General features: G+C 50.7%; 1 protein-coding gene across 18 annotated transcripts; it reads left to right on the top strand.

Annotated features, from left to right (window-relative positions):
• The first annotated feature begins 317 nt into the window (after positions 1–317).
• On the top strand, positions 318–22,537 carry PGAP2 (post-GPI attachment to proteins 2). Of its 18 annotated transcripts, none has more exons than XR_013442453.1 (10): positions 345–413; positions 5,909–6,053; positions 9,199–9,219; positions 12,112–12,286; positions 16,283–16,451; positions 20,034–20,286; positions 20,428–20,522; positions 21,037–21,099; positions 21,195–21,303; positions 21,513–21,530. XR_013442453.1 is itself a non-coding variant. In XM_078058482.1 (9 exons), the coding sequence occupies exons 1-9, from the start codon at positions 411–413 to the stop codon at positions 21,641–21,643; spliced, it is 1,101 nt and encodes a 366-aa protein (XP_077914608.1). In that variant the 5' UTR covers positions 345–410; the 3' UTR covers positions 21,644–22,537. The 18 variants fall into 18 exon arrangements, 16 of the variants coding, with proteins under 16 accessions (XP_035975271.1, XP_035975269.1, XP_035975264.1 ...); XR_013442452.1 differs by having other exon boundaries at positions 20,428–20,534; XM_078058482.1 differs by lacking the exon at positions 21,037–21,099 and having other exon boundaries at positions 21,513–22,537.
• Positions 22,538–22,841: the final 304 nt, after the last annotated feature.

Raw genomic sequence — 22,841 nt, 5'->3', positions numbered from 1 at the left:
TCCGGGCGCTCCGCCCTCGCTGTCTGCGCATTGGCAGACGCTTCCGCCACTCTAAGCCCGCCCTGTTATTCATTGGGCAACGAGTCTTTTGAAACCGAACGTGAGGGCGGTCTTTGGGAGAAGGGGAGAGGGGGAAGAGGAGGGACATAAGGAGTTACGGAGAGGAAAGGGGAGGGGCGGTGGGAGGGACATGGAGTCTCGCCCCTCTCTGCCGCGATTGGCTGGGGGAGAGTCGTGATGTCATACAGGGCCCCCTCGAAGTGGGCTTGTGAGTGGCTGCGTTGGGGTGCACTGGGCGGGGTGTGGGAGAAAGGTGGTGACGCTATACCCAGGCTCCGCCCCCTGCCTTGGAGCCGAGACAGTCGGGCTGGTGAAACTCGGGCCAATCAGAAGGGAGGCTCCAGGATGGCATGGTAACTATTCTACCCTTTCCTAGCCCCAGTCCTCGGGCTGTGATGGGAACGCTTCCCCGTAGTCCTGCCCGCACTTCCTGGCCAGACCACGTGCGGAGCTGAAGGGCCCTCCCGGGAGGTCTGTCTCTCTGAGTAGCTTGCCTGCCCCTGCTCTGAGGCCCCAAAACCTGGCCTCCTGGTTTCCCAACCCTTGCCGGCCCCATCACAACCTTTCCCTCTCTGAATCCCTAGAATAGGCGCTATAAGCATGCCCTAAGGAAATGGCTCAGCGTAGGCTATGTTACAAATGAGGATTCTTGGAACTTCTTAACGACCTGCACTTTAGGAACTCCTATTTATTCTTAAAGGCCTGGTTCAAATATTCCCACCTTCTCTGGGATGCATTCCCGGATCTCTCTCAGAGAGTTGGGCTAATGCTTGGGCAGGCTTCTGTTACAGCCTTGTCACTTTGTATCCTATTATTTACTTTTCTGTCTTCTGTGCCCAGGCTCTTAGAGGTCAGAGCTGCATCTTACTCATTTGGGTTTCTTCCCCCTACCCCACTTGATATTACAGGGCGGGAAGGTTAAGCATGTTCTAGAAAACAGACCTAGTGACTGAGGGTCCCACACAGAATAGCAGGGACTGTGCTCAGAAAGCAAAACCTATTCAGGCTACCTCTCCACCACCACCTTCTCCTGGAACATCAGTACAAAACTGAAATGGGCTCTGCCCAAAAGTAGATGAACTTAAATCCCTCTGAGTGTTGGACGGTAGCAAGGGATTAGAAATAATTGACTAATTTGTCAAAAAGTGGAATGGTTGTAAAGATGAAATAAGATAGGGGCGCCTGGGTGGCTCAGTCGTTGGGCGTCTGCCTTCAGCTCAGGTCATGATCCCGGGGTCCTGGGATCGAGCCCCGCATCGGGCTCCCTGCTTGGCGGGGGGCCTGCTTCTCCCTCTCCCACTCCCCCTGCTTGTGTTCCCTCTCTCCCTGTCTCTCTCTGTGTCAAATAAATAAATAAATAATCTAAAAAAAAAAAAAGATGAAATAAGATAATGGATAGGAGAAATCTGGTACATTGTAGGTGCTCAGTAGATGCTCAAAGGAAAAAAATAAATAAATATATGGATGGTCAAATAGTAAAGCTAGTTTAAACATCTTACTCCAGCCACTTTCCCCCCACTTCTGCATCCAAACATCCCTTCCTTTCCTCCACTTGCCTGTGTTTTACATTAAAAGTCATTAGCTCTCCCTGGATAGTTTACTGTAGCTTCCTCACTGCCCTACTGAAACTTGATTTCTCACCCTCCAGTCCTGAAACCCAACTATGATTAAACCTCTCCGCTACTTATTTATTCTAGTGTACCTAAGGCCAGGCAAACAGTATAGGTCCACATTAAATGTTTGACCATGAATGAGTGAATTATTGTCTTAAGTAGAATAATAGTACAAGTGTGAGACTTTTGAGTCAGTGAACCCTGGGTTTAAAACTGAGCCCAACCATTTATTAGCTGTGTGAACTTGGGCAAATTTCTTAACACCTGAATTCAGTTTCCTTGTCTGTAAAATGAGGGTAACAACTGTAATTTTAGGGTTGTTGAGAGAATTAAATGAGATAAAGCATTTAGTATGGTACCCAGTATACAGTGAGCCCTCAATAAATGATAATTTTTCCTATTCTTTAAAAATGTCAAGGAATTCCTGGGGCACCTGGGTGGCTCAGTCAGTTAAACATCCAACTCTTGATTTCAGCTCAGGTCATGATCTCAGGGTCGTTAGATCGAGTCCTGAGTCGGGCTCCACACTGAGCATACAACCTGCTTAACATTCTCTCTCTCCCTCTGCCCCTCCTCCGCCCCCCTCACGCATGCGTGTACACTGTCTCAAAAATAAAAATTAAATAAATAAATAAATAAAATATCAAGGAGTTCCCATTCTTAATATTCTGACATTGATTCTGACATAGAAATGGGGCTCAGAAGTATGTTATGAACGAGTAAGTAAAAACATTTAGTCCAAAGTACTAGCGGGTATATAGGAGCTGGGATCCTTAAATAGTGCATACTTGTGGGAAGACTGGAGGGAGAGACATTGGATGAGGGGTACCACAGGGAGAAATTTCCTATAACTCTGATGATTTCTACATAGGAGGACCTCTCGTTAGGTTCTCTGGTAGGCATGTGGCCCACAAGCTCGTCATTCCCAGGTACTTCTGCCCTAGGAAGGACTTTGTGGACCACATACTCTAACTCTGCCTAATTCACATAACACCCCTTTGTGTTTTTTTTTTTTTTTTAACATTTTATTTATTTGACAAAGAGAGAGAGCACAAGAGGGGGAGCGGCAGGCAGAGGGAAAGGGAGAAGCAGGCTCCCCAAGGAGCAGGGAGCCCGATGTGGGGCTCGATCCCAGGACCCTGGGATCATGACCTGAGCCAAAGGCTGTTGCTTAACCAACTGAGCCACCCAGGCACCCCTGAACCCCTTTGATTATCATCATCTTCCTTCTTCCCCTCTAAAGAAAAGGAGTGTGGTGCATGCTCACAAAAGCTTGCTGAGCCAAGCCCTCTCCTGGGCATCAGGAGCCCAGAGAGGTCCACAGCTCAACACTCTGCTCTGGCCAAGAGAGACAAAGCAAAGGAAAGTCTGTCCTAGGAACCCCCAGTCTCTCACAAACATACTCAGAGAACTCACCTTATGCAGCTTTGAAGCATTGGTGCTCAGGGAGGAGACAGGACCCTTATGGACCACAGAATTAAGGAAGGGCAAGAGACTTCCTTTCGGAATGATGGTCTAGATTTTTTATGTGGTACATTGGAAAGAGTGGCAGAATTGGAGTCAAACAGCTAAGTTCGAGTACCAGTCTCACTACTTTTTAGACCTTGCACAAATTATTGAACTGTTCTGTGACCCAGCTTTCTTGTCTATAAAATGGGCACAAAAATTCCCATGTTGTAAGGTTGTTGTAAAGGTCAAATAATGGCATTTGCAAAGGATTGTGCACATGTTTGACACATAGTAAGCACCCAGTAAATGTTGATTTCCTTCCTCTTTTCCTACCACTTGATAAGGAAGGATGATGTTTATAAATAGCATATAATTGGGTAGGTCCACTTATAAGAGATTTTTTTCAATAAATACAGTACAGTACTGTAAATGTATTTTCTCTCCTTTATGATTTTCTTAGTAATGTATTCTTTTCTCCAGCTTATTTTATTGTAAGACTACAGTATGTAATACATATGACATACAAAATATGTGTTAAGGCTTCTGGTCAACAGTAGGCTCTTAGTAGCTAAGGTTTTGGGGAGTCAAAAGTTATACTTGGATTTTGGACTGTTGGGGGTTAGCACCCCTAACACCTGTATTGTTCAAGGGTCAACTATATTCACAAAGTTGGGCAACTATCACTACTATCTAATTCCAGAAGATTTTCATAAGCCCAAAAAAGAAACCCCAGACCATTAGCAGTCATTCCGCATCTCTCCCTTCCCCCAGCCCCTGGCAACCACTGTTCTACTTTCTGTCTCAATGAATTTGCCTATCTGGACATTTCCTATAAATGGAATCATACAACACGTGGCCTTTGTGTCTGACTTCTTTCACTTAACATAATGTTTTCAAGGTTCATCCATGTTGTAGCACTTATCAGAACTTCATTCCATTTTATGGTAGAATAACATTCCATTTTATGGATAAGCCATATTTCATTTATACATCCAAAAGTTGAATGACATTTGAATTTCTACCTTGTGGCTACTACTATGAATCATGCTATTATGGACACTTGTGTACGAGTTTTTGTGTGGACGTATGTTTTCAATTCTCTCGTGTTTATACCTAGGAGTGGATTTTTGGGGTCCTATAGTAACTCTATGTTTAACTTTTTGAGGAACTGCTAGACTGTTTCCCAAAGTGGCTGCACTATTTTACATTCCTGCTAATAGTAGATGAGGGTTCCAATTTCTCCATGTCCTTGCCAACACTTGCTATTTTCCTTTCATTATAATTATTAAGCTATTGTAGGGGCTATGAAGTGACATCTCATTGTGGTTTTCATAAACATTTCCCTAATGACTAATGATGTTGACCATCTTTCCAATTGCTTATTTTCCATTTAAATCTCTGCTTTCTTAACATTCTTTGGATTATTTCATTTTTCCTCCTGTACCACTTTAGAAATTAAATCCTCTTCTTATATTATTTTAGTCATCTCTCTAGAAGTTACCACATGCATTCCTAAGCGTGATGCTAATTAATACCTTTATAGGCAGAGTACAGTTTGCTGAGATGGAGAAAAAGAAGCATCCCAGGCCAGATGAAAAGAAAGAACAAAGATGTAGGACCAGGAAAGAGCTCAGTATATCCAGAACAAACTGGGACTTCATCCTAGAAAGTTGATCCAAAGAAAGCTGAACAATGAAGAACAGAATAAACAGTGAAGATTTATTACAATTTGAGGCAGAATGGGCCTAGGGCAAGATGGGTGAGCCTGGGGTGGTAGTTTAAAGCCATCCAAGAAAGATGTCTCTGCAGTGAGAAAGATCTCTAGAAAGAACAAAGAACAATTCCACCTCAACCTTGGAAGACTTTCCTGTGGCTGCCCAGGAGGCCGGGGCAGATTTTGGCCTGAAACTGGATGTCTTTAGCACTGTGTCACTCCCTCTTTACTTACCCCCAGCCATGCTAGTCAGCCTCTACCCCCTACAACAGCAGTCTTTCCTCAAAGACTTTTCTTACGGTTTGTAAATGTCTTCTTGATATATCTAAATCCTGCCCATTCTTCAAAACCCGGTTCAAGTAAATCAACCCAATAAATATTTTCTGGGCTCCTACTGTGTCTGTCCCTGGCCTAAGCTGAGAGATTCAGAAATAAATGAAACGGGTGAGGGTTCCATCCTTAAATGAGCTCCCAGGAAGGTGGGGGAAACAGACACGTAACAAATGATTTCACTACATTGTGGTCAGTGCTAATAAAGGTGTGATGGACTTCTAAAGCTTCCTGTGGAGTGGGGAGGTGGGCAAATCATGGCGCCTAGGGAGAGAGGAGGAAGTTAAGCAAAGCTCATGGAAGAAGTGAGTGTAGCTAGAATGTAAGATATTTGTTTGCTAGAGTAGAGGATGACCAGATTATGAAGGACAGTTGAATACCACACTAAGGAATTTGCTCTTGATCCTAAAAGCCGTAGGGAGTTACTAAAGTTTGCAGCAAGGGAGGCACATGATCAGATCTGTGTTTCAAGAGCCAATGTGGCTGTAAGTGAAGGATGATGAAGAGCTAGAAGGGCAAGGAGGCCAGTGAAGGAGATCCACAGGGAGCTTTCCTTGACAACTGCATCCCACATTCACTTCTCTTCCACTTCCCACCTCTACACTGTCCCCATGCTACTGGGGGCTGGAAAATCCCTGTAAATAAATGGTTGGTCAGCTTTGGGGTATCTGGTATGTGTGTGTGGACAGGGGGAGTGGAGCAGTGATGTGGCCAGAGCTGGAAAGTGGTGGTGCTGTTTCAGGCACAGGCCTCTTTGGGGTATGTCCAGGCCCCAGGCAAACCAACGAGGAGGACAGGAGACATTGGAAGGCTTCAACAGCAGCAGCAGCTACTCGGACGATGGGCAAATTCCCATTTGGCAAACACTGAGTGCCCGCTGAATGAAGGTGAGACTGGAGGCTTAGATGCTTGTTCAACTTCTTTATCGGTACGATAGATTCCATCAAATTTACCTCACCGGATTATTAAGAGGATCAAATTAGAAAGTATACAGAAAGTTCCTGGCACCTAGTAAGAACTCATTCTTCTCTTCTACTTTTCCTCACATAAATCAAGGTAGGTGATAGGCTTTTGAACTGGCAGTGGAAGAAATGGATTCAGGGAGTGTCCATGACAGCTGTGGTCACACGGTTCAGAAAAGGCTCAGTCAGGAGAGTTCAGGCTATAGCTTCCACATTGGGTCCTAAGAGCCATGAGTATCTTCCATGAGTATCTTCCACATGTCTGGCACACTGCTCTTTTACTTCATTTAATTCTCACAGCAACCCTGTGCTGTGGATATTCCTAAAACCATCTTACAGATGAAGAAACCGAGATTCAGGACTGTGTGGTGAATTGCTCCAGTCATCAAAGAATTAAAGGCAAGATTAATGCACCTCGAGTTTCAGGCCTTGGGGGTAGTCTAGAGGCAGAGAGAGGGGACCCAGCCTCAGGGAATGGTATTTAGAGCCAAAGGAACAGACCAGGTGTCAAGACAGGGAATAAAGGCCAGGAGCAGGCATCTGTGGGTTGGAGCTAGACAAAAACGGATGACACGAAACCCTAAGATAGGAAACCTATATCTAGTTAATGAAACTAAAAAGAGGTGGTTCTTTCAGTAAAGTTTTACTAATTGTTCATTTGTCCTGGGGCCTTCAAGGACAGGGTGAAGGAGAGTTCAAGTTCAACAAAAGAAGTTTTTAGAATAAGGCATCGCCCCTCCAGGGATGCCTGGGTGGCTGGTTCAGGCGGTTAAGCGTCTGCCTTTGGCTCAGGTCATGATCCCAGGGTCCTGGGATTGAGTCCCTCATCGGGCTCCTTGTTCAGCGGGGAGCCTGCTTCTCCCTCTGTGTGCCGCTCCCCCTGCTTGTGCTCCCCGCCCCACAAATAAATAAGTAAAATCTAAAAAAAAAAAAAAAAAGACATCGCCCCTCCAGACTTGGAGCCCCCAGGAGTGAGATATCTCTGAGTCCCCACCATTGCCCAGCTAGGGCCAGCCACAGAGAGGGCCTAGGCTGAGTGAATGAAGAAGAGTGAATGCATGAAAAAGAGCTCTGGTAAGTTCATCAAATCTGAGCCTCTGTATCCCCACGGTGGTGATTATAGCTACCTTGTGGGGTTAACATTATAAGTTGACTCCTTTTTTTAAGATTTTATTCATTTATTTGAGAGAGAGAGACAGGGAGAGGCAGACTCCCCGCTGAGCAGAGAGCCTGATGCAGGCCGGATCCCAGGACCCCAAGACCACGACCTGAGCCGAAGGCCGATGCCCAACCGACTGAGCCACCCAGGAGCGCCTATACAGTTGACTCTTGAACAACACAGGGGTGAGGAGTGCTGAACCCCGGCACAATCAAAAATCCATGTATAACTTTTGACTCCTCCAGAATTTAACTATAAATAGCCTACTGTTGACCGAAGCCTTACCGATAACAAACCGTCGATTAACACATATTTTGTATGTTATATGTTTCATATACTGTATTCTTACAATAAAGTAAGCTAGAGAAAAGAACATGTTATTAAGAAAATCATAAGGAGGGGCGCCTGGGTGGCTCAGTTGTTAGGCGTCTGCCTTCGGCTCAGGTCATGGTCTCAGGGTCCTGGGATCGAGCCCCACATCGGGCTCCCTGCTCAGCGGAAAGCCTGCTTCTCCCTCTCCCACTCCCCCTGCTTGTGTTCCCTCTCTCGCTGTGTCTCTCTGTCAAATAAATAAATAAAATCTTTAAAAAAAAAAAAAGAAAATCATAAGGAAGGGCACGTTCTGCATGGAGCACTGGGTGTTATACGCAAACAATGAATCATGGAACACTACATCAAAAACTAATGATGTAATGTATGGTGATTTATATAACATAATAATAATTTTAAAAAAGAGAAAAAAAATCATAAGGAAGAAAGGGTGCCTAGCTGGCTCAGTCAGTAGAGCATGTGACTTTTGATCTTGGGGCCTTGAGTTTGAGCCCCACGTTGCGTGTGGAGCCTACTTTAAAAAAATAAATATTTTTTTTAGAGAAAGTCATAAGGAAGAGAAAATACATTTACAATACTGTACTGTATCAAAAAAAAAAAAAATCCACATATAAGGTGGACCTGTGATGTTCAAACTCCTGTTGTTCCAGGGTCAACTGTATAGGGATTAAGAGAATGGCCTCAGGTGCCAGACCCCCATCCTGGTGCTGACATTTAGAACTGTGTGAATAGGTAACATACCTTTTCTGTTTTCCATTGGTAAAGTGGGGATATTAATAGTATCTCCCTCATGGGTTTTTTTTTTTTTTTAAGATTTTATTTATTTATTTGACAGAGAGAGACACAGTGAGAGAGGGAACACAAGCAGGGGGAGTGGGAGCAGGCTTCCCAGGGAGCAGGGAGCCCATGCGGGGCTCAATGTAGGGCTCCATCGCAGGACCCTGGAATCATGACCTGAGCCGAAGGCAGACGCTCAACGAATGAACTACCCAGGCGCCCCTACCTCATGGGGTTTTTATGAGGATTAAATGGGATAATGCATAAAAAGTAAAAAAAGTCCCTGGAAGACAGAGGGTGCTCAAAATGTGCTAATTATTACCGTGGGGATTTAAATAGGAAAATGTGATGGTGATCATGTCTAGCTCAGAAGTCCTTCACCCCCTGCAGGTGCTCTGACAACCCCAAGAGCCCTCGTCGGGTTCCTGGGGATCAATCCTCTCTTGGCGGGGAGAGACCCCGGGGGAGTGGGAAGGGGGGGGTGGAGGAGATCCTTGCTCTGTTATATCGGACAGGACAGGGCGCCCTCTCCTGATCAAAGGTGGGAACAGCTCTGGCCCAGAGCTTTTGGGGTGGGCCTCACTGATCTCTCTACCCGTAAGGTGCTCTTCCCTTTGCTCGAATCGGCTCTGGGGAGCAAAGTTAGGGGGGACGGGCGCTGAGGCTGGGGCAAAACTGTTGTAATGTTTCAGAAGGGCGAGGCTGGATAATTCGGCTAGAATGGGGGCGTGGGCAGGAGGGACTGAGGTTAGGATATGAGAGAATTCGGGGCCCTGTTGAATTAATTTTATGTTCTTCCAACAGGTGATGGAACACAGCTGAGAGGTAAGGTGACAAGGTGGCTTATCAAACCCAGGGGTCCAGGGGTCTTCCGGCTGCCCCCACGCAGCGGGAATTAGTGGGGCAAACTAAGAGAGCTGGAGAGATATGGCACCAGGGGACGCCGGAGCAAGGGGGAGAGCCAAGGGTCTAAGTCCGCAGAGGTGGGGAGGGGCCAACGGAGGATCTGGGAGCAGTTTCCTCCCCAAGCGCGCTGGCCCCGCCCCCGCCGTTCCCGCTCCGGCCCGCCCTCCCTCCTCCCCCTCCCCCCTCCCCCCCCCCCCCCCCCCCCCGCCGCTTGCCCCGGGCTGGGCCTGGGCTCCCCTCGGGTTCCCCCAGGGCCCGGTCTGCGCTCGCGCGGCCTCCTCGCCGCCACATCCTGGGTGAGTATGGGGATGGGTGTGCCGGACTGCCGGGCAACCCCACTTGGGGGAGCTCCGCAACGCGGTCCGGCCTCCTCAAGGCCCAGCCCCACGTTCTGGCGGTGCTGGTGCCTGCCCAGGATCTTCTGCTGTGCCGACTTCTGAACTAACCCTTCCCCCACCCCCTGCTCCCCCACATGGTGGCTGGGTGTGCATTGGTTGAGCTCTCCCTTCCCTTCACAGGGACTGCTGGTTGGGATTTCTCTTTAGGTGCCGGGGATGGAGGTGTGTGGGAGCCCTGGAACCCCATAAAGTAATTTCAAATCTCACCTCTGCCAATTATTAGCCTGTGACCTTGGGCAAGTCTTTTAAACCTCCCTCAGCCTCAATTTCCTCTACTGTAAAATGGAAATACACAGGCTATAGGGCCTACCTCATAGAATTATAGTCAGGGTTACAAGAAACAATGTATATCAAGTGTATCAAGTGCTATTCAGGGTGCCTCAGACTCAGAAGGTGCTGGAGGCTGAGAAGATCTCTGGGACCTTTGGAGATCAGGTAGGGGTACTCCTAAGAAAGCGGTAGCCAGCTAAGTAGTCCCTATGAAGAAGTTAAGAGCTGACTGGGACTGAACAGCTGCCCTTCAGGTAGTGAGCTCCCTGTCCTGAGGCCCAGAGAAGTAAAATGGCCATGTTGGAATGGCCTTATTAGTAATCTAAACCACATGATCTTCATGTTGCACAGCTGTGGGAAAAGGCCCAGAGTGGTTAGATGACTTGTCCAAGGTCACACAGCTAAAAGAGAAGCCAGGCATACCTCCAAGCTGTGGAACAGACCATTCCTCCAGCCTCTTTACCCACCCCCTGGCTTGGGCAGTGCCTATTCATTCCTGGAGGATCTGGTCTTCAGTTTGGGCATCCCAGTGGTTCCTGAGGGATCTAGAGCCGCTGGCTTCAGGGAGGGGGCTGGTGATGCTATAAGCACAGAATCAGGGTTTGGACTGGGTGGGGAAGTTGCTCCCCTTCTGGGGCCTCTGGGGATTACAGTCCATTTGGGGATGATCCAAGAAACGTGTTTGATTTGGCTGTCACTAGGGCCACTTCCAACTCCCCTGGGAGATCCCTGGCCCCCCGAAGAGAGAAAGGAGCTTGGGCCACTGGAGCAGGCAGCCTAATCGGGCCTGGCAGAGAGGCGGGTGGGGGAAGATGGAGGAGAACACAGAGGCTTGTTCACCTGGTTCTGGAATGCCAGGAGGTGCTTCCTGAGGGTGGGACCAGGAAGAGTTGGGGCTTGATCTGGCAAGACCTTTGAGTCCAGAAGGGCAGGTTCTTTATGAATCTGGAACCAGCCCTAGTTTGGCCACAAGAAGCCTAAGTTCCAAGGATGGCTGTCCATCAGGCTCATCATCAGACTTTGAGGAAGGACCTTTCTCTCTCTTCATCTTGGTTTCTCTGTCTTTGCAGTGGGGACAGGGCTCCCTGACTCATCTATATAGAATTTGATTTACCTTTCTTTCTCTTACGGACAGGCACCCCTTCTCTCTCCCCTCCTAATCTGACCTAACCTGACCTTTCTGCCTAGACCTCTGGCCCAGAGAGGAAGGAGTCAAAGAAGGCTGTGGTTGTAGTTTGTGACCCTGTGGGCCCCACATCTCCCCACTGCTGGCTCTTCCTTCAAGTTGTTGTGTGACCTGGAGCAGGTTCCTGCTCCTCTCTTGGCCTCAATTTCACCTTCTGTGCACTGAGGGAGCCTGGGATTGTTGGTGTGTACTTGGTTATTATAGTTGCTGACCTTCCTATCCTCATCTGAGGGGGGAGTCACAATCCTCAGGAGCCTTTACTTCATCCCTGGAGGGGGATGGACAGGCCCCATGGGTACTGGGAAGACTCCAGAAGCTGACAAGGCAGCTCTTTCCAGCAAACAGCAAGCCCAGGCTAGCACTAGGCCTGATTCTGCAAAACCTTTCACCCTCAGAGCACGTGAGGCAGCAGGCGGGGTCGAGCAGGGGCTCCGGGCTCTATTGGCTTCCATGGAGTCCTTGCTGCTGTGCGCTAGGGTGCAGGCACACAGAGCCTGGGAAGGGACTGAAGGTACAGAAAGCCCTGGGCCAGTGGGTGAAGCAGGGAGAGCTGATGGAGGCCCTGAAGCCTGGAGGCTCAAAGGCCGGTGGGAGGAGATGGGCCATTCTGTCCACGGGGAAGTTGTAGGGTTGGTTCCTGAAACAAGAGAGACCAGTTAAACCAGCTGTTGTTGTAAAGCCAGCTATAAGGGAGAAGAAGTTCTCCCAATCTGTTCAAGCTTCGTTTTAGCACAGATTGGGTTTGTTGTCTTTACTCTGAAATTGAGGATGAATATTCTCTTGGGATTCTCAGTCTTCTTCAGGATGGGAGCTGTCCAAACTTAGGGGCTAGATGGCTTTCTTAGACCCTTCACCCCATAGCACAGCTAAGCTGAGGACTGAGCACAAGGGCTAGCTTTGCCACTGAGGCCCGGCCTTGCTGCCTTGGGTCTTGACAGCACATTACTTCATCCCCAGGTCTGACAAGATGTACCAGGTCCCACTGCCGCTGGACCGGGATGGGACCCTGGTCCGGCTCCGCTTCACCCTGGTGGCCCTGGTCACGGTCTGCTGTCCACTTGTCGCCTTCCTCTTCTGCATCCTCTGGTCCCTGCTCTTCCACTTCAAGGAGACTACGGCCACACACTGTGGGGTAGGGCTTGCACAGGGGTGGTCGGGGAACAATATCTCATCTTCAGGCTCATTTGGATCTTTTTGGATCCTGATTCTATTGTTACAGGATTAGTGAGCCCTCCAGTGAGGTCCATCAAACAAATTGGGCTGCTGGGGGTTAAGGTGCCTGCAAATTGAGGTCTCAGGAATTAGCCTTCTGCCACTTTCCATGGAGGTCACTAGGGCCTGCAGTCACTGAAGTTGGGCAGCCCCAGGACCCAGAACCCAATCCTTACTTCATAGCGGGCAGATTCAGGAGCCCCAGGGTTTTGTGAGGGATGGAGAGAGAACTGGCCTGAGCTAGAAGGTGCTGGAGCCTCTTAGTGCGGCACTCTGGGCTGTGCCTGTCTCTGTGGGAATGTGATTATGTGTGCGTGTGTGTAAGGACACGACTGTATGTGTGTGGGAGAGACTGTGTCTGTGCGGGCCTGGATGGGGGCCTGATGATGTGTGTGGTATGTGTTCCATATGTGTGTATGGGCTACGTTCCCATAGGCAGCCATGCACCCTCTAGACTGGGTATGGCGTGCTGGGCAAGGAGGAAAAACATGAGTTTTCTCTGTAGTATATCAGAGTAAAGAGGGTGAGGCCTGTGCTGACCTCTGTTACCCTCCAGGCTCATCCACTGACTCTATATTACCTGAGACACAGAGACTGAGCCTCAGCTTCCCCATGTCTAAAATGGGGTTGATAATTCCCATCCTCATTCTCAGGGCCAGTGTAGAGCTCCAGATAGAGGAAGAATAGGAAGGTGGTTTGGGAAATGTGAAGGATGAGGAGCAGAAGGAAGAGGAGGAAAAGGAGTTTGTCAGGTTGGAAGGCAGGGCAGGAGAGGAAGAGCTTAGGGGCTGGAGGTGGAAAAGAGGCAGGGCCTGGACATGGACTCTTGGAGTAGCATCAGAGAGAGCTCTGAAGGCCCCCACTCAGCTCAGCTTCCTGCCTCCCTATAAAGAGCATCTGCTCCAGAAATAGGGCTATGACTAGGACTGGGGTCTGGCTGGCAGTATGGAGTGGGGCCTACTTCCTTTGTTCATATGACTTGAAGTTTTCCCTCTCCTTGATTTGTCAACGGATAGGTGTTGGCCTTGAGCTCTGGGCAGCCAGTGTGATGAGACCCAGGGCTGGGAGCTATCAGAAAGGACAGAACTGGAAGAAAAGGGGGGTGAGCAGGTGATCTGGGGGGGATCAGAAAGGGCCCAACCAATGGCCTTTTCTGAGCTAGTTTTCACCTTAGATAATGCTTCAAATGTTTCTCTCACCCTGGTCAACTCCTTTGTATCCTGCAAAACCCTTCTCAAGTGTCTCCTCCTTTGAAAAGCCTTCCCTAGCCTCCTTGGGGGCCAACTTAATCTCTCCCTCCTCCGGGAGTTCCCTGTTTTATCTTTCCTACAGTTCTATCACATCGTGTTTGTGTCCTGTTCCCCACCAGACCTGGAGCTCCTTCAAGGTGGGCACTACATCTGAATCAGAAAGAATTTGTTGAAAAATAAATAGGACCCCCCCCCCCCAGCCCAATGCCCTGGGAAAAAGAAGGCCTGATACCATGTAGTCCATACAGAAAATTTTAATACTTGTACAGCATATGGAGTTAAATGGAGTAGGCTGTTTGCTCTGCCCCTCATGGCTGGCTTCTGAGGGCTAATGGGATCAATAACTCAGCACACCTGACGTACTTATACTCCATTCTTGGCATACTAGTTAGGGAACTAAGGCATAGGCATGGCACAGGTACCTGGCCACTCTAGGGCAGGACTGAGCTTAGTGACCCAGGGGGTGATTTTGTCCCTGCTCCCTGGGATGACCATGCTGGAGCCTCCTAGGGACAGTCCAGGTGGGATGTCTGCTCTGAATTTCTCACCTAGAGCATTCCAGGAATGGCTAACCCTAGGAATAAAAGAAGTAACCTTAGCCTACTGCATCTATAAATAGATGACTTTGCCTTTGCTTGCACATCCCCAGTGATGGGGAGCTTCCCCTCCAGGCAGCCTATTCCAAGGAGGCCTAGTAACTAACAATTAGCAAGCTCTTCCTTGTAGTGAGCATACATTCTCTTTCTGGTGAATCTCTGCTTTTGCGCTGGCTCTGCTTTGGGAGCCTGAGAGCTACTTTCTCCTCCTGGCATCAAGCCAGTCCTACAGAGATGGAACGGCAGTAATTAAGGGGGGGGGTGTCCCTGAGTTTACCCTTATTGGGTAGCATAGCTCCAGTTCTTTCGGGCAACCCTCACAGGACAGGCGCCCCTAGACTTGTTCCAGTTGGTCACTGTTCTCTCCATAGAAGGCCCTGATGTGGGCAGAGGACTTCAAGCAGCCTGGGCAGTAGAGGCAAAAGCAGTCCCGTTGCAGTCCCATTACTGGCTGTTAGGCCCCTGTTCGGGCATCTCGAGCTGATGTTAGCTGTTTGTGCACAGCAGGCTGGATGCTGATAACCGCATATCCAGGCCCGTCTAGGTCTCTTTTGGATCCTGAATCTATTGTCTTAAGATTAGCCAGCTCTCCAGTGAGGCCCAACAGACCTACTCTGGCTCCAACAAAAAGGGGTGAAATCCTATTCTGCTTTCTCCCTTCCCCTTCTCAGAAACCCGCCTGTATCCCAGGACACAGCCCTCAGAAAGGTCCCTACACCCATCCCTGGCAAGGAAGCTACCCTAGGCTGACCTTAGCCACTATCACTCTTATCTTTGCAGAGTGTTCCAGGGTTTATGATATGGCCTTGTTGGTCCTGGGAGGGCTGTGTGCTTGGGCAGGCGTGGAGATCTGGGCTCTGTGGGCGGGAGGGCAGGCCCTGGCGAGCTAGGGGTGGGACCCTCCAGTCTTAGAAGAGTCTCAGTCTCGCTAGAGCCCTCAACCCAAGCCCCGGATCCATCTGTCAGCACCCAGTGTGAGTGTTGCCCAGTGCGAGCCCCCTCCCCCATTTCCCTGATGCTGAGCTGGACTAGTGGACTGGGGTTCTCTTAACGGAGGGAGGTATGTGTCCCAAGGGAGGTTTGGTTCCTAGGTCTTTTAATACAAAGCCATTTTTGTCTGTCCCCCAAAAGGGAACCCAGCTTGCAAGTCATGGTGGTTGGGGCAGTGGGAGGTGGGAGGAGGGAGTTCTCTGCCTAGAGGGAGAAGAGAGTGGAAGAAAGTCAGTTCCCTTGGTCTGGGTCTGGCCCAGCAGACAGGCTCAAGGTGAGTGGAGGAGATTCCTGTGACCCTCAGATTCCTATAACCTTTGGATTGGGTGACATGGTCTTTTCAGAGAGGAAGGAGATGGAGGTCTGGGCCTCTGCAGGGACCCTGGTATCTTGAGATGACAATACTGCTGGCCTGAGGCTTGGATCATTCTGAGCCTGGGGGTGGGCTGGTTGGCAGCCTGTGGCCCCAGTGAAATGTTCTGGGTACCCCCACTGTTCCTAGTTGAACTTGGGTGAAGAGCAGGAATGTGGTCAGACAGGGTCAGTGGGAGGGCTGAGTCTGAGCCAAGGGTCCTTTATTTAGGTTATTTGGCCTGAAGAAAACCTTGACTTGGGAGCTTTAGGCTATCAGGTGGCTGAGATCTTAGTTCGAATGTTTGATCCTGGCATAGTTCTCCCCTTCTGTGGAACAGAAATAGCAACCTTTCTACCTCTGACCCTTCCGAGTGGGTATGAGAGTCTTGAGAATGAGGTGGCCCATCAGAACTCCCCGTGTCCAGGCCACTGGGAGCCTCTATTCTCCAGACTCGTCAAGAGGTGGACCTATAGGACCATTGTGCCAAAGGGATTCCTAAGCGCTGACCCTGCCTGACTTGGCTGCCCCTGCCCCATCTCTCTCTGCACCTCCTGATCTTTTGCACCGCTTTCCTTTTCCCCTTACGTTCTTTCTACCTTTCTACTCTGGCTCTTCCCTCTACCCAGAGGAGCCAGCTCTGGAAAAGGCCTCACTTCCCGAGGCCCACGTGTCCCACCAGGCCCCAAGTCGTGTGCCTCGCCCTGCTTGGGCATCACTCCCTACAGGATGTTCTCTGCGGCCTCACAGCCCTTGGACCCGGACGGGACTGTGTTCCGGCTCCGCTTCACGGCCATGATCTGGTGGGTCATCACTTTCCCCATGTTCGGCTTCTTCTTCTGCATCATCTGGTCCCTGGTGTTCCACTTTGAGTACACGGTGGCCACTGACTGTGGGGTGAGTGCCACGCTCCCCCGCACCTGGGTCAGGGCCAGGTCAGGGCCAGGTGGGGAGATGGCCTTAAGAGTGGAATCAGAGAGTAGGAGAGAAGGCGGAGGGTCAGAGAGAGGGGAAAGGGATGAAGGGATGGTGGGGGGCAAGTCAGAGTTGGGGGAATTTGTGGGGAGAGACTCAGTGAGAGTAGAAGATTACAGAGAGTGCCAGGGAGCAGAGGGGAAAGGGGGGGGGGGAGTAGGCACGAGAGGCCATGAGAGGGAGGAGGAGGCTGAAGAAAGACCAGACTGGGAAGGAAGCCAGGACTGGGGAGTTAGATGCAGCCAGGAGCCAGAAGTCATAGGTGGCTTTAGTCCAGACTGGGGGCCTGGCCTGAGAGGACCCCCCTCCCCAGCCCTGCCCTGGAATCTTCTAGTTTGGTTTCTCCCTCTGGCAGCCTCGGGCCCCACAACTTGTCCACTCAGGGCTCTGCTAGCTAGAAACCTGCCTCCAAGAGCAGTCCACCAGGCCTTTCTGAGGGCCCAGGGGTAGAGGTTCTGGGTCAGGGGCATGGAACCGAACATGCACTCGCCCTTAGCCTCTCATCCTACAAGAGACAGTCCTAGACACAGATGGTCAGGCCGAGTGAGATGGGAGGCACTGTGATAAAGGGGAGCACAGGGGTCACGGGGCCCAGAGCAAGCACTTAATCTAGCCTGGATGTTGGGGAAGACTTCCTTCCTGAAGCAGGGGGCATTGCAGCTATGCGGGTAAAGAAGGATTTTGTGAATGCCAGGCTGACAACTTTTGATTTTATCCAGAGGGCAGTGGTGAGCTTTGGAATGATTTGAGGCAGGAAAGGGACATGATCAGATTTATGCTTTAGAAGACCATTCTGGCTCCTGGGTAGAGAACAGTTGTAAGGGCAGGGGGCAAGAATAGGGAGATCAGTGAAGAGGCTAGTGTTCACGCTACTGGGGAGACCAGAGCTAAAATAGGGACTATGAGGATAGAGAGGTAGGGATGGAGACCAAAGAAGGGTAGCAGGTTGAATTGATAGGGATGAGAGTTTGTGTCCATTTGGCAAAGGATGAGGGCAGTAGACAGAAAAGTCATCCATAACTTTGGGGGACTTTATCAAAGGAATGAATCTCTAATGGTGAAATCCGAGGTGCTATGGTAGGAAATTTTTTGGACCCTCACCCTTTATACCATGTGAATTTCTGATCTACTGCCCTGCCACAGATCCACTGAGCCACGTCTTCCATGCCAGTGGAGGGTTTCTGTTCTTGGGGAAAAGGGGTTATGTTCCCACCTCAGTACCCTTAGCTCTGAGCTCATGGGGAGACTTGGGGTGAACTGGGTACCTGGTCTCTGATAAGCTCCTGATGTTGCTGGCATAGTTGGTGAGTGGGAAACTTGTGTGCTTGGGATGGGGGGACATATGTGAATATCTATACCTGATTATGCATGTGTGTGTGTGCGTGTGTGTGTGCGCGCGCATGCATTGGGGGGGAGAGATAAGAGAAAATGCCTGCTCTAAGCATCCTACCTCCACCCCTAATCTGCAAGGAGCTTACGAGGATGGCACGAGTAGCCACAGTGCCCTGAATCTCCCTCCCTCCTGAGGCGTCACCCCAGCTCTTTGCCATCTCTACACTTTACCTGTTTCCCAGCATCAGTTAGGGCTCTGGGCTCTCCCAGCCAAGCTTTAAAAGCTCATGCTGGAAAAAACAAACAAACAAACAAACAAACAAACAAACAAACTCATGCTGGTTCTGCTCCCCTTAAAGTAGCTGGGGTTGGGGCAGGAGTTTTCAGAATGAATATTCTAGGAAGTGGAGGCAACACTCTTACTAACCTTACTTAGGGGACCTAACTCAGAGTGGCAGAACAGTTAGGAGGCTTGGAGGTGTCAGAAGTCTCTGGCGAAGATATGATTCTCACCTCTCGCTCATATGCAGTCTTCCCATGTTCAAGAACCACATAGCTCACCAGCTGGTTGTAGGCTTTTCATGGAAGTTGGTCTTGGGAAAGCCATCACCGTAGCCATTGTGTGCCGAATGCTGCAGACGCTCTGCATACGTTATATTTAATATTCGTAATCATCCTGCGAGGTAGCTGGTAGTATCCCTATTTTGCCAATGAGGAAATTGAAGCTCTGAGAGGTGAAGTGACCGGCTCAAGGCCGCTCAGCTAATAAAGGCAGAGATGGGATGCAGACCCGGGTTTGTGTGGCTCCAAAGCCTCCATGCTGCCTCTTTACTGACAACTCAGGGTGAGTATCTAAGCCTCGTCTCAAGCTATGGTATCTCAAGCCATCGCCTTGAGAGCAGCACCCTCTCTCCAAGAGCGCTGCACATCGCTTCCTCTGATAGTGCTGAGGGGAAATCTATCTCCTTTTCTGTGAAGGCTTCGAAGCCCCTGGCTGGTGATCCCCCAGGCCGACCCCTGCTCTGTGAGCTGCCTCCATCACTGCCTCCCTTCCCAGCCTTGATGGAGCCCCAGTCAGCATCCCCATGAAGCGTAAGGAAGGGATCTTCCAGAACTGCGTCTCTGAAGACTGGCCCTGCTCTAGTCACTGGGCTCTGGCACTGCTCTGGCTCTTGTTGAAAGTCTAAAAAATGTCCACAGAAAGTGTGTGCAACAGACCGGTAGCTTCCAGTCCTGGAATCCTTTAGGAATGCAGATTCCCATATTCCAGACTGGCTACATTCTCACACAACTCACCCGGTGAGTTACATGCACATTAAAGGTAGAGGCCCTGCTCTAGGCCCTGGAGTCAGAGAGGTCGTCCTCCTAGCCCTGGCTCTCCTGTCAGCATCTACACTGTTGTTCATTCATCCCTCATCCTCTCACCCTCTCATGCAAACAACACACCAATCCTCATGGCTGTGTGTGTGACCTCCTCCTCCTTCCTCAACTTTAAAGAATAGTGCTCCAATTCCTTGAGGAAGGAGGAATTCCAGGCTTTGAGAAAGATGAATGGGAGAGATGAACAAGAATAGGGTCATTTTCTTAGGCTATCCCAGGTTAAGAGCACCCACTTTCTTACGCATGATCAGGGTGGGGGTACCCTTCTGACCCAGCCCCCCCCCCCCAGGATCTCACGGTACCCTCTAGCACCTTGGCATATCTACCCAGAAGAATAAGGGAAGCTGGGAGGAGTCAGAAGAACATCTTGGCTGCCCAGTGAATCCAGCACTGTCCCAAGGAAGGTCAGGTGGTCAGTCCTCAAGACTGTTATCTAGGGTCCTGGGCTCATGGAACCTCCCACAAGGCCTTATCGAAGGCGCCACTCTGTTCTATGGGCTCAGAGAGCATCTGAATCTGTCTCCAGCTTCCGCAGCCATGTATAGGTTCCATCAAGTCCCTGCACACACCCCAGGCTGCCTGGGGAATGAGAACAAGCACCCTGGGGCCTGGGCCTGGCAGGGGACATCTCCCAGGAGAGCTCTGGGGGTGAGTGAAGGAGGACTTCCTGGAAGGGAAGGGGCTGGAGTGGAGCCTTCTGAGAGCCAGGGTGATTCTGATAGAGGGAGAGAAGGCTCTCCAGGTGGGTGGGGCCAGTGGAGGCCTGCCACCAGACGGGTCCCAACTCTCTAGGTGCCCAATTACCTGCCTTCGGTGAGCTCGGCCATCGGTGGGGAGGTGCCCCAGCGCTACGTGTGGCGCTTCTGCATCGGCCTGCACTCGGCGCCTCGCTTCCTGGTGGCCTTCGCCTACTGGAACCACTACCTCAGCTGCGCATCCCCGTGTCCCGGCTACCGCCCGCTTTGCCGCCTCAACTTTGGCCTCAACATTGTGGAGAACCTCGCGCTGCTAGTGCTCACCTACGTCTCCTCTTCCGAGGACTTCAGTGGGTGCCCGGATGAGGGAAGGAGGAGCAGGGAAGGGTTGGGGAGGGTCGCCCCCGCACCCTCCCTCACTCGGACCTTCAGACGGAGGGGTTCAGATGCTCCCTGCGGTGCGTGCTCCCAACCCTCCTCTCTCCCTCCAGCCATCCACGAAAATGCTTTCATTGTGTTCATCGCCTCATCCCTCAGTCACATGCTCCTCACCTGCATTCTCTGGCGGCTGACCAAGAAGCACACAGTAAGTCAGGAGGTACGGTCTACCCCTAGTGGGGCTCCAGGCGGCCCAGAGGAAAATCAAGGACACGTGTCCTCAGGATTCGGGTAATGGTGAGGTGGGAACCGGAGTTCTAATGGGAATCCGGGCCGGGGCTGGGACTTGGGGACAAGTGGAGGGTGATCGATGGGTCAGATTCTAGGACTGTGTTCGGATAGTATGGGAGATTGGAAAATAGAAGAGATGGAGGCGCCGAGTGGGGGTAGAACGAGGGACAGCACCCAGGCTGCTGTGGGTTAGAAACAGTGTCAGGGGTCTGTGGTCTGTATTACCTCCAGTGCCCCTCCCGCAACACACACACACACACACACACACACACACACACACACACACACACACACACACCTTTCTTCTCCCCACAGTATGTGGAGGCGTCAGGTTGGTGGGTGACTCCAGGTAACTTTCATATTCCATCCGGCTGAAGTGGGAGGGGCAGGGACACCACTGCTCCTTGGCCTCATTATCCTCCCAAATGCAGGGATGTGAACATGCCCATCATTCCTGCTGCCCTTGCCTGTGCCCCCTTCCATAACCAAGGGAGGTAAGAGACACAGCCCTTAGGAACTGGGGCCAAGAGGGGAGGCTGTCCACACACATCCAGCAGGCTACAGAGTGATCAGATAGCCCATCCCCTAGGACCGCAAGTCCTACAACTGGAAACAGCGGCTTTTCATCATCAACTTCATCTCCTTCTTCACGGCTCTGGCTGTCTACTTCCGGCACAACATGTATTGTGAGGCTGGAGGTGAGGCCAGGCTGGGATCCATAGGTGGTCACGGTGGCTATGGGACAGATGTCATGTTTTCTGTAGTGTGCGCTATGGCAGTGGTCTTGGGGGCTTGCTGCCACTGTGTCCCCTGTGTAGAGATGTGGTGGTGGTGATTCAGCAAGAGGCCCCGGGGGTGGGGTGGGGAAGAAGGCTCACCATGCTCTGTTCTTGTGTCCTCACGACAGTGTACACCATTTTTGCCATCCTGGAGTACACTGTTGTCCTAACCAACATGGCGTTCCACATGACGGCCTGGTGGGACTTCGGGAACAAGGAGCTGCTCATTACCTCCCAGCCTGAGGAAAAGCGATTCTAAACCCTTTCTCTCCTGCTAGGAAGGAGGCGGTCCACTGCCCAGAAACTAGAAACAAGACACTGCACTCTGGCCTTCCCCACACCGTGTCCTCTTTGGGCCCTGCTGAAGCGGGGGGAGGGCGGAAGAAAGGAGGAAGGGCACAGGACAGGGCTTCAGGCAGCCCAGCGGGCTTCTCCTTTCCCTCACCCCACCTGAAGGCCCAGGAACCTTCAAGCAGCATCACCCTTATCTGAGAGGCCCCAGGAGGCTGAGCTGGAAGTAGAGCTCCACCATCTGGTGCTAAAAAAAGTCCTGAGGTTCATAACCACCACCCGTTCTTGACCTTTACATAGCCGCCTCTTGCTGAGGTCAGGGACCACTGAGCAGTGGCTGCTACCTGAAAACCACAGCCATTTCTCTCCACCGGGTCGTTCCCTTGACTAATGTGTCTAATCATCTCCTGCGCACACCCAGGCCTAGGGCCACCATCCCCTGCTAAGTTTGCTCAGGTGTCCTAGCCCTGACTTCACCTCCAATTTAGTGTGTACGCTTCCCTATCTAAGCCTCGGTGTGTCCGGGTGGGTGATGGGGGGTGGGAGGGCTGTAGGATTTGCACGGGCTCTGCCAGTGGTTCTGACACCACGTTATGGAGGTGGTGTTCTGTACCTGAAGGCTGATGTGCTCCAGGAAAAGCACTGGTACGGCACCCATTTTCCTTCCCTTCTGAAATCTCTGGCTTACAGACTCTTCTTCCGTAGCAGAGGTGTGGGGTGGAGTCAGGGGCAGATTCCTGCCCCAAAATGGGCTCTCTGGTGTCCCCCTATCTCCCTACTGCCCCATGCCCTGACCTTTTTGGGTTGTACATTTTATTTCAAATAATAAAAAATTTTTTTTTTTGTTTTTTTTTCCCCAACAGCCTGGGCTAGGCTTGCTTGTCTTTGTTTCATGGAACTGAAATGAGGGACAGGCTCCAGGATGGAGGGAATAAGTCCATGGCAGGGTATGGTTCCAAGTGGCTTCCCACCTCAGGCCTGGAGTCTCCTAAGGCTGGTCTAAGACCCAATTTTGGTGAGTAGGAGTGACTGAGCTATCCCTGTAATGACTCTAGGCTTGGAGGCTGGGATAACTGGAGGTCTTGGGTTGAGGCACAGGCTTTTCCAGCCCCAGCTCTATCTGGTAAAGACCTGTCCCCTTGGGGGTGTAAGGGAACAGCTCTCAA

The sequence above is a fragment of the Halichoerus grypus genome, chromosome 11 (assembly GCF_964656455.1).
Source record: "Halichoerus grypus chromosome 11, mHalGry1.hap1.1, whole genome shotgun sequence".
NCBI classification, from domain to species: Eukaryota; Metazoa; Chordata; class Mammalia; order Carnivora; family Phocidae; genus Halichoerus; species Halichoerus grypus.
Note: the sequence above shows the minus strand (reverse complement) of the source record. Positions and strands in the feature narration are given on the sequence as shown.

What these genes read in the sequence shown, in the direction of transcription:
- PGAP2 (XM_078058481.1), top strand. An exon ending in TGAGTGCCCGCTGAATGAAG is followed by an intron (nt 6,054 to 9,198) that starts GTGAGACTGGAG and finishes TTCTTCCAACAG; the next exon opens with GTGATGGAACACAGCTGAGA. An exon ending in CTACGGCCACACACTGTGGG is followed by an intron (nt 12,287 to 16,282) that starts GTAGGGCTTGCA and finishes CACTCCCTACAG; the next exon opens with GATGTTCTCTGCGGCCTCAC.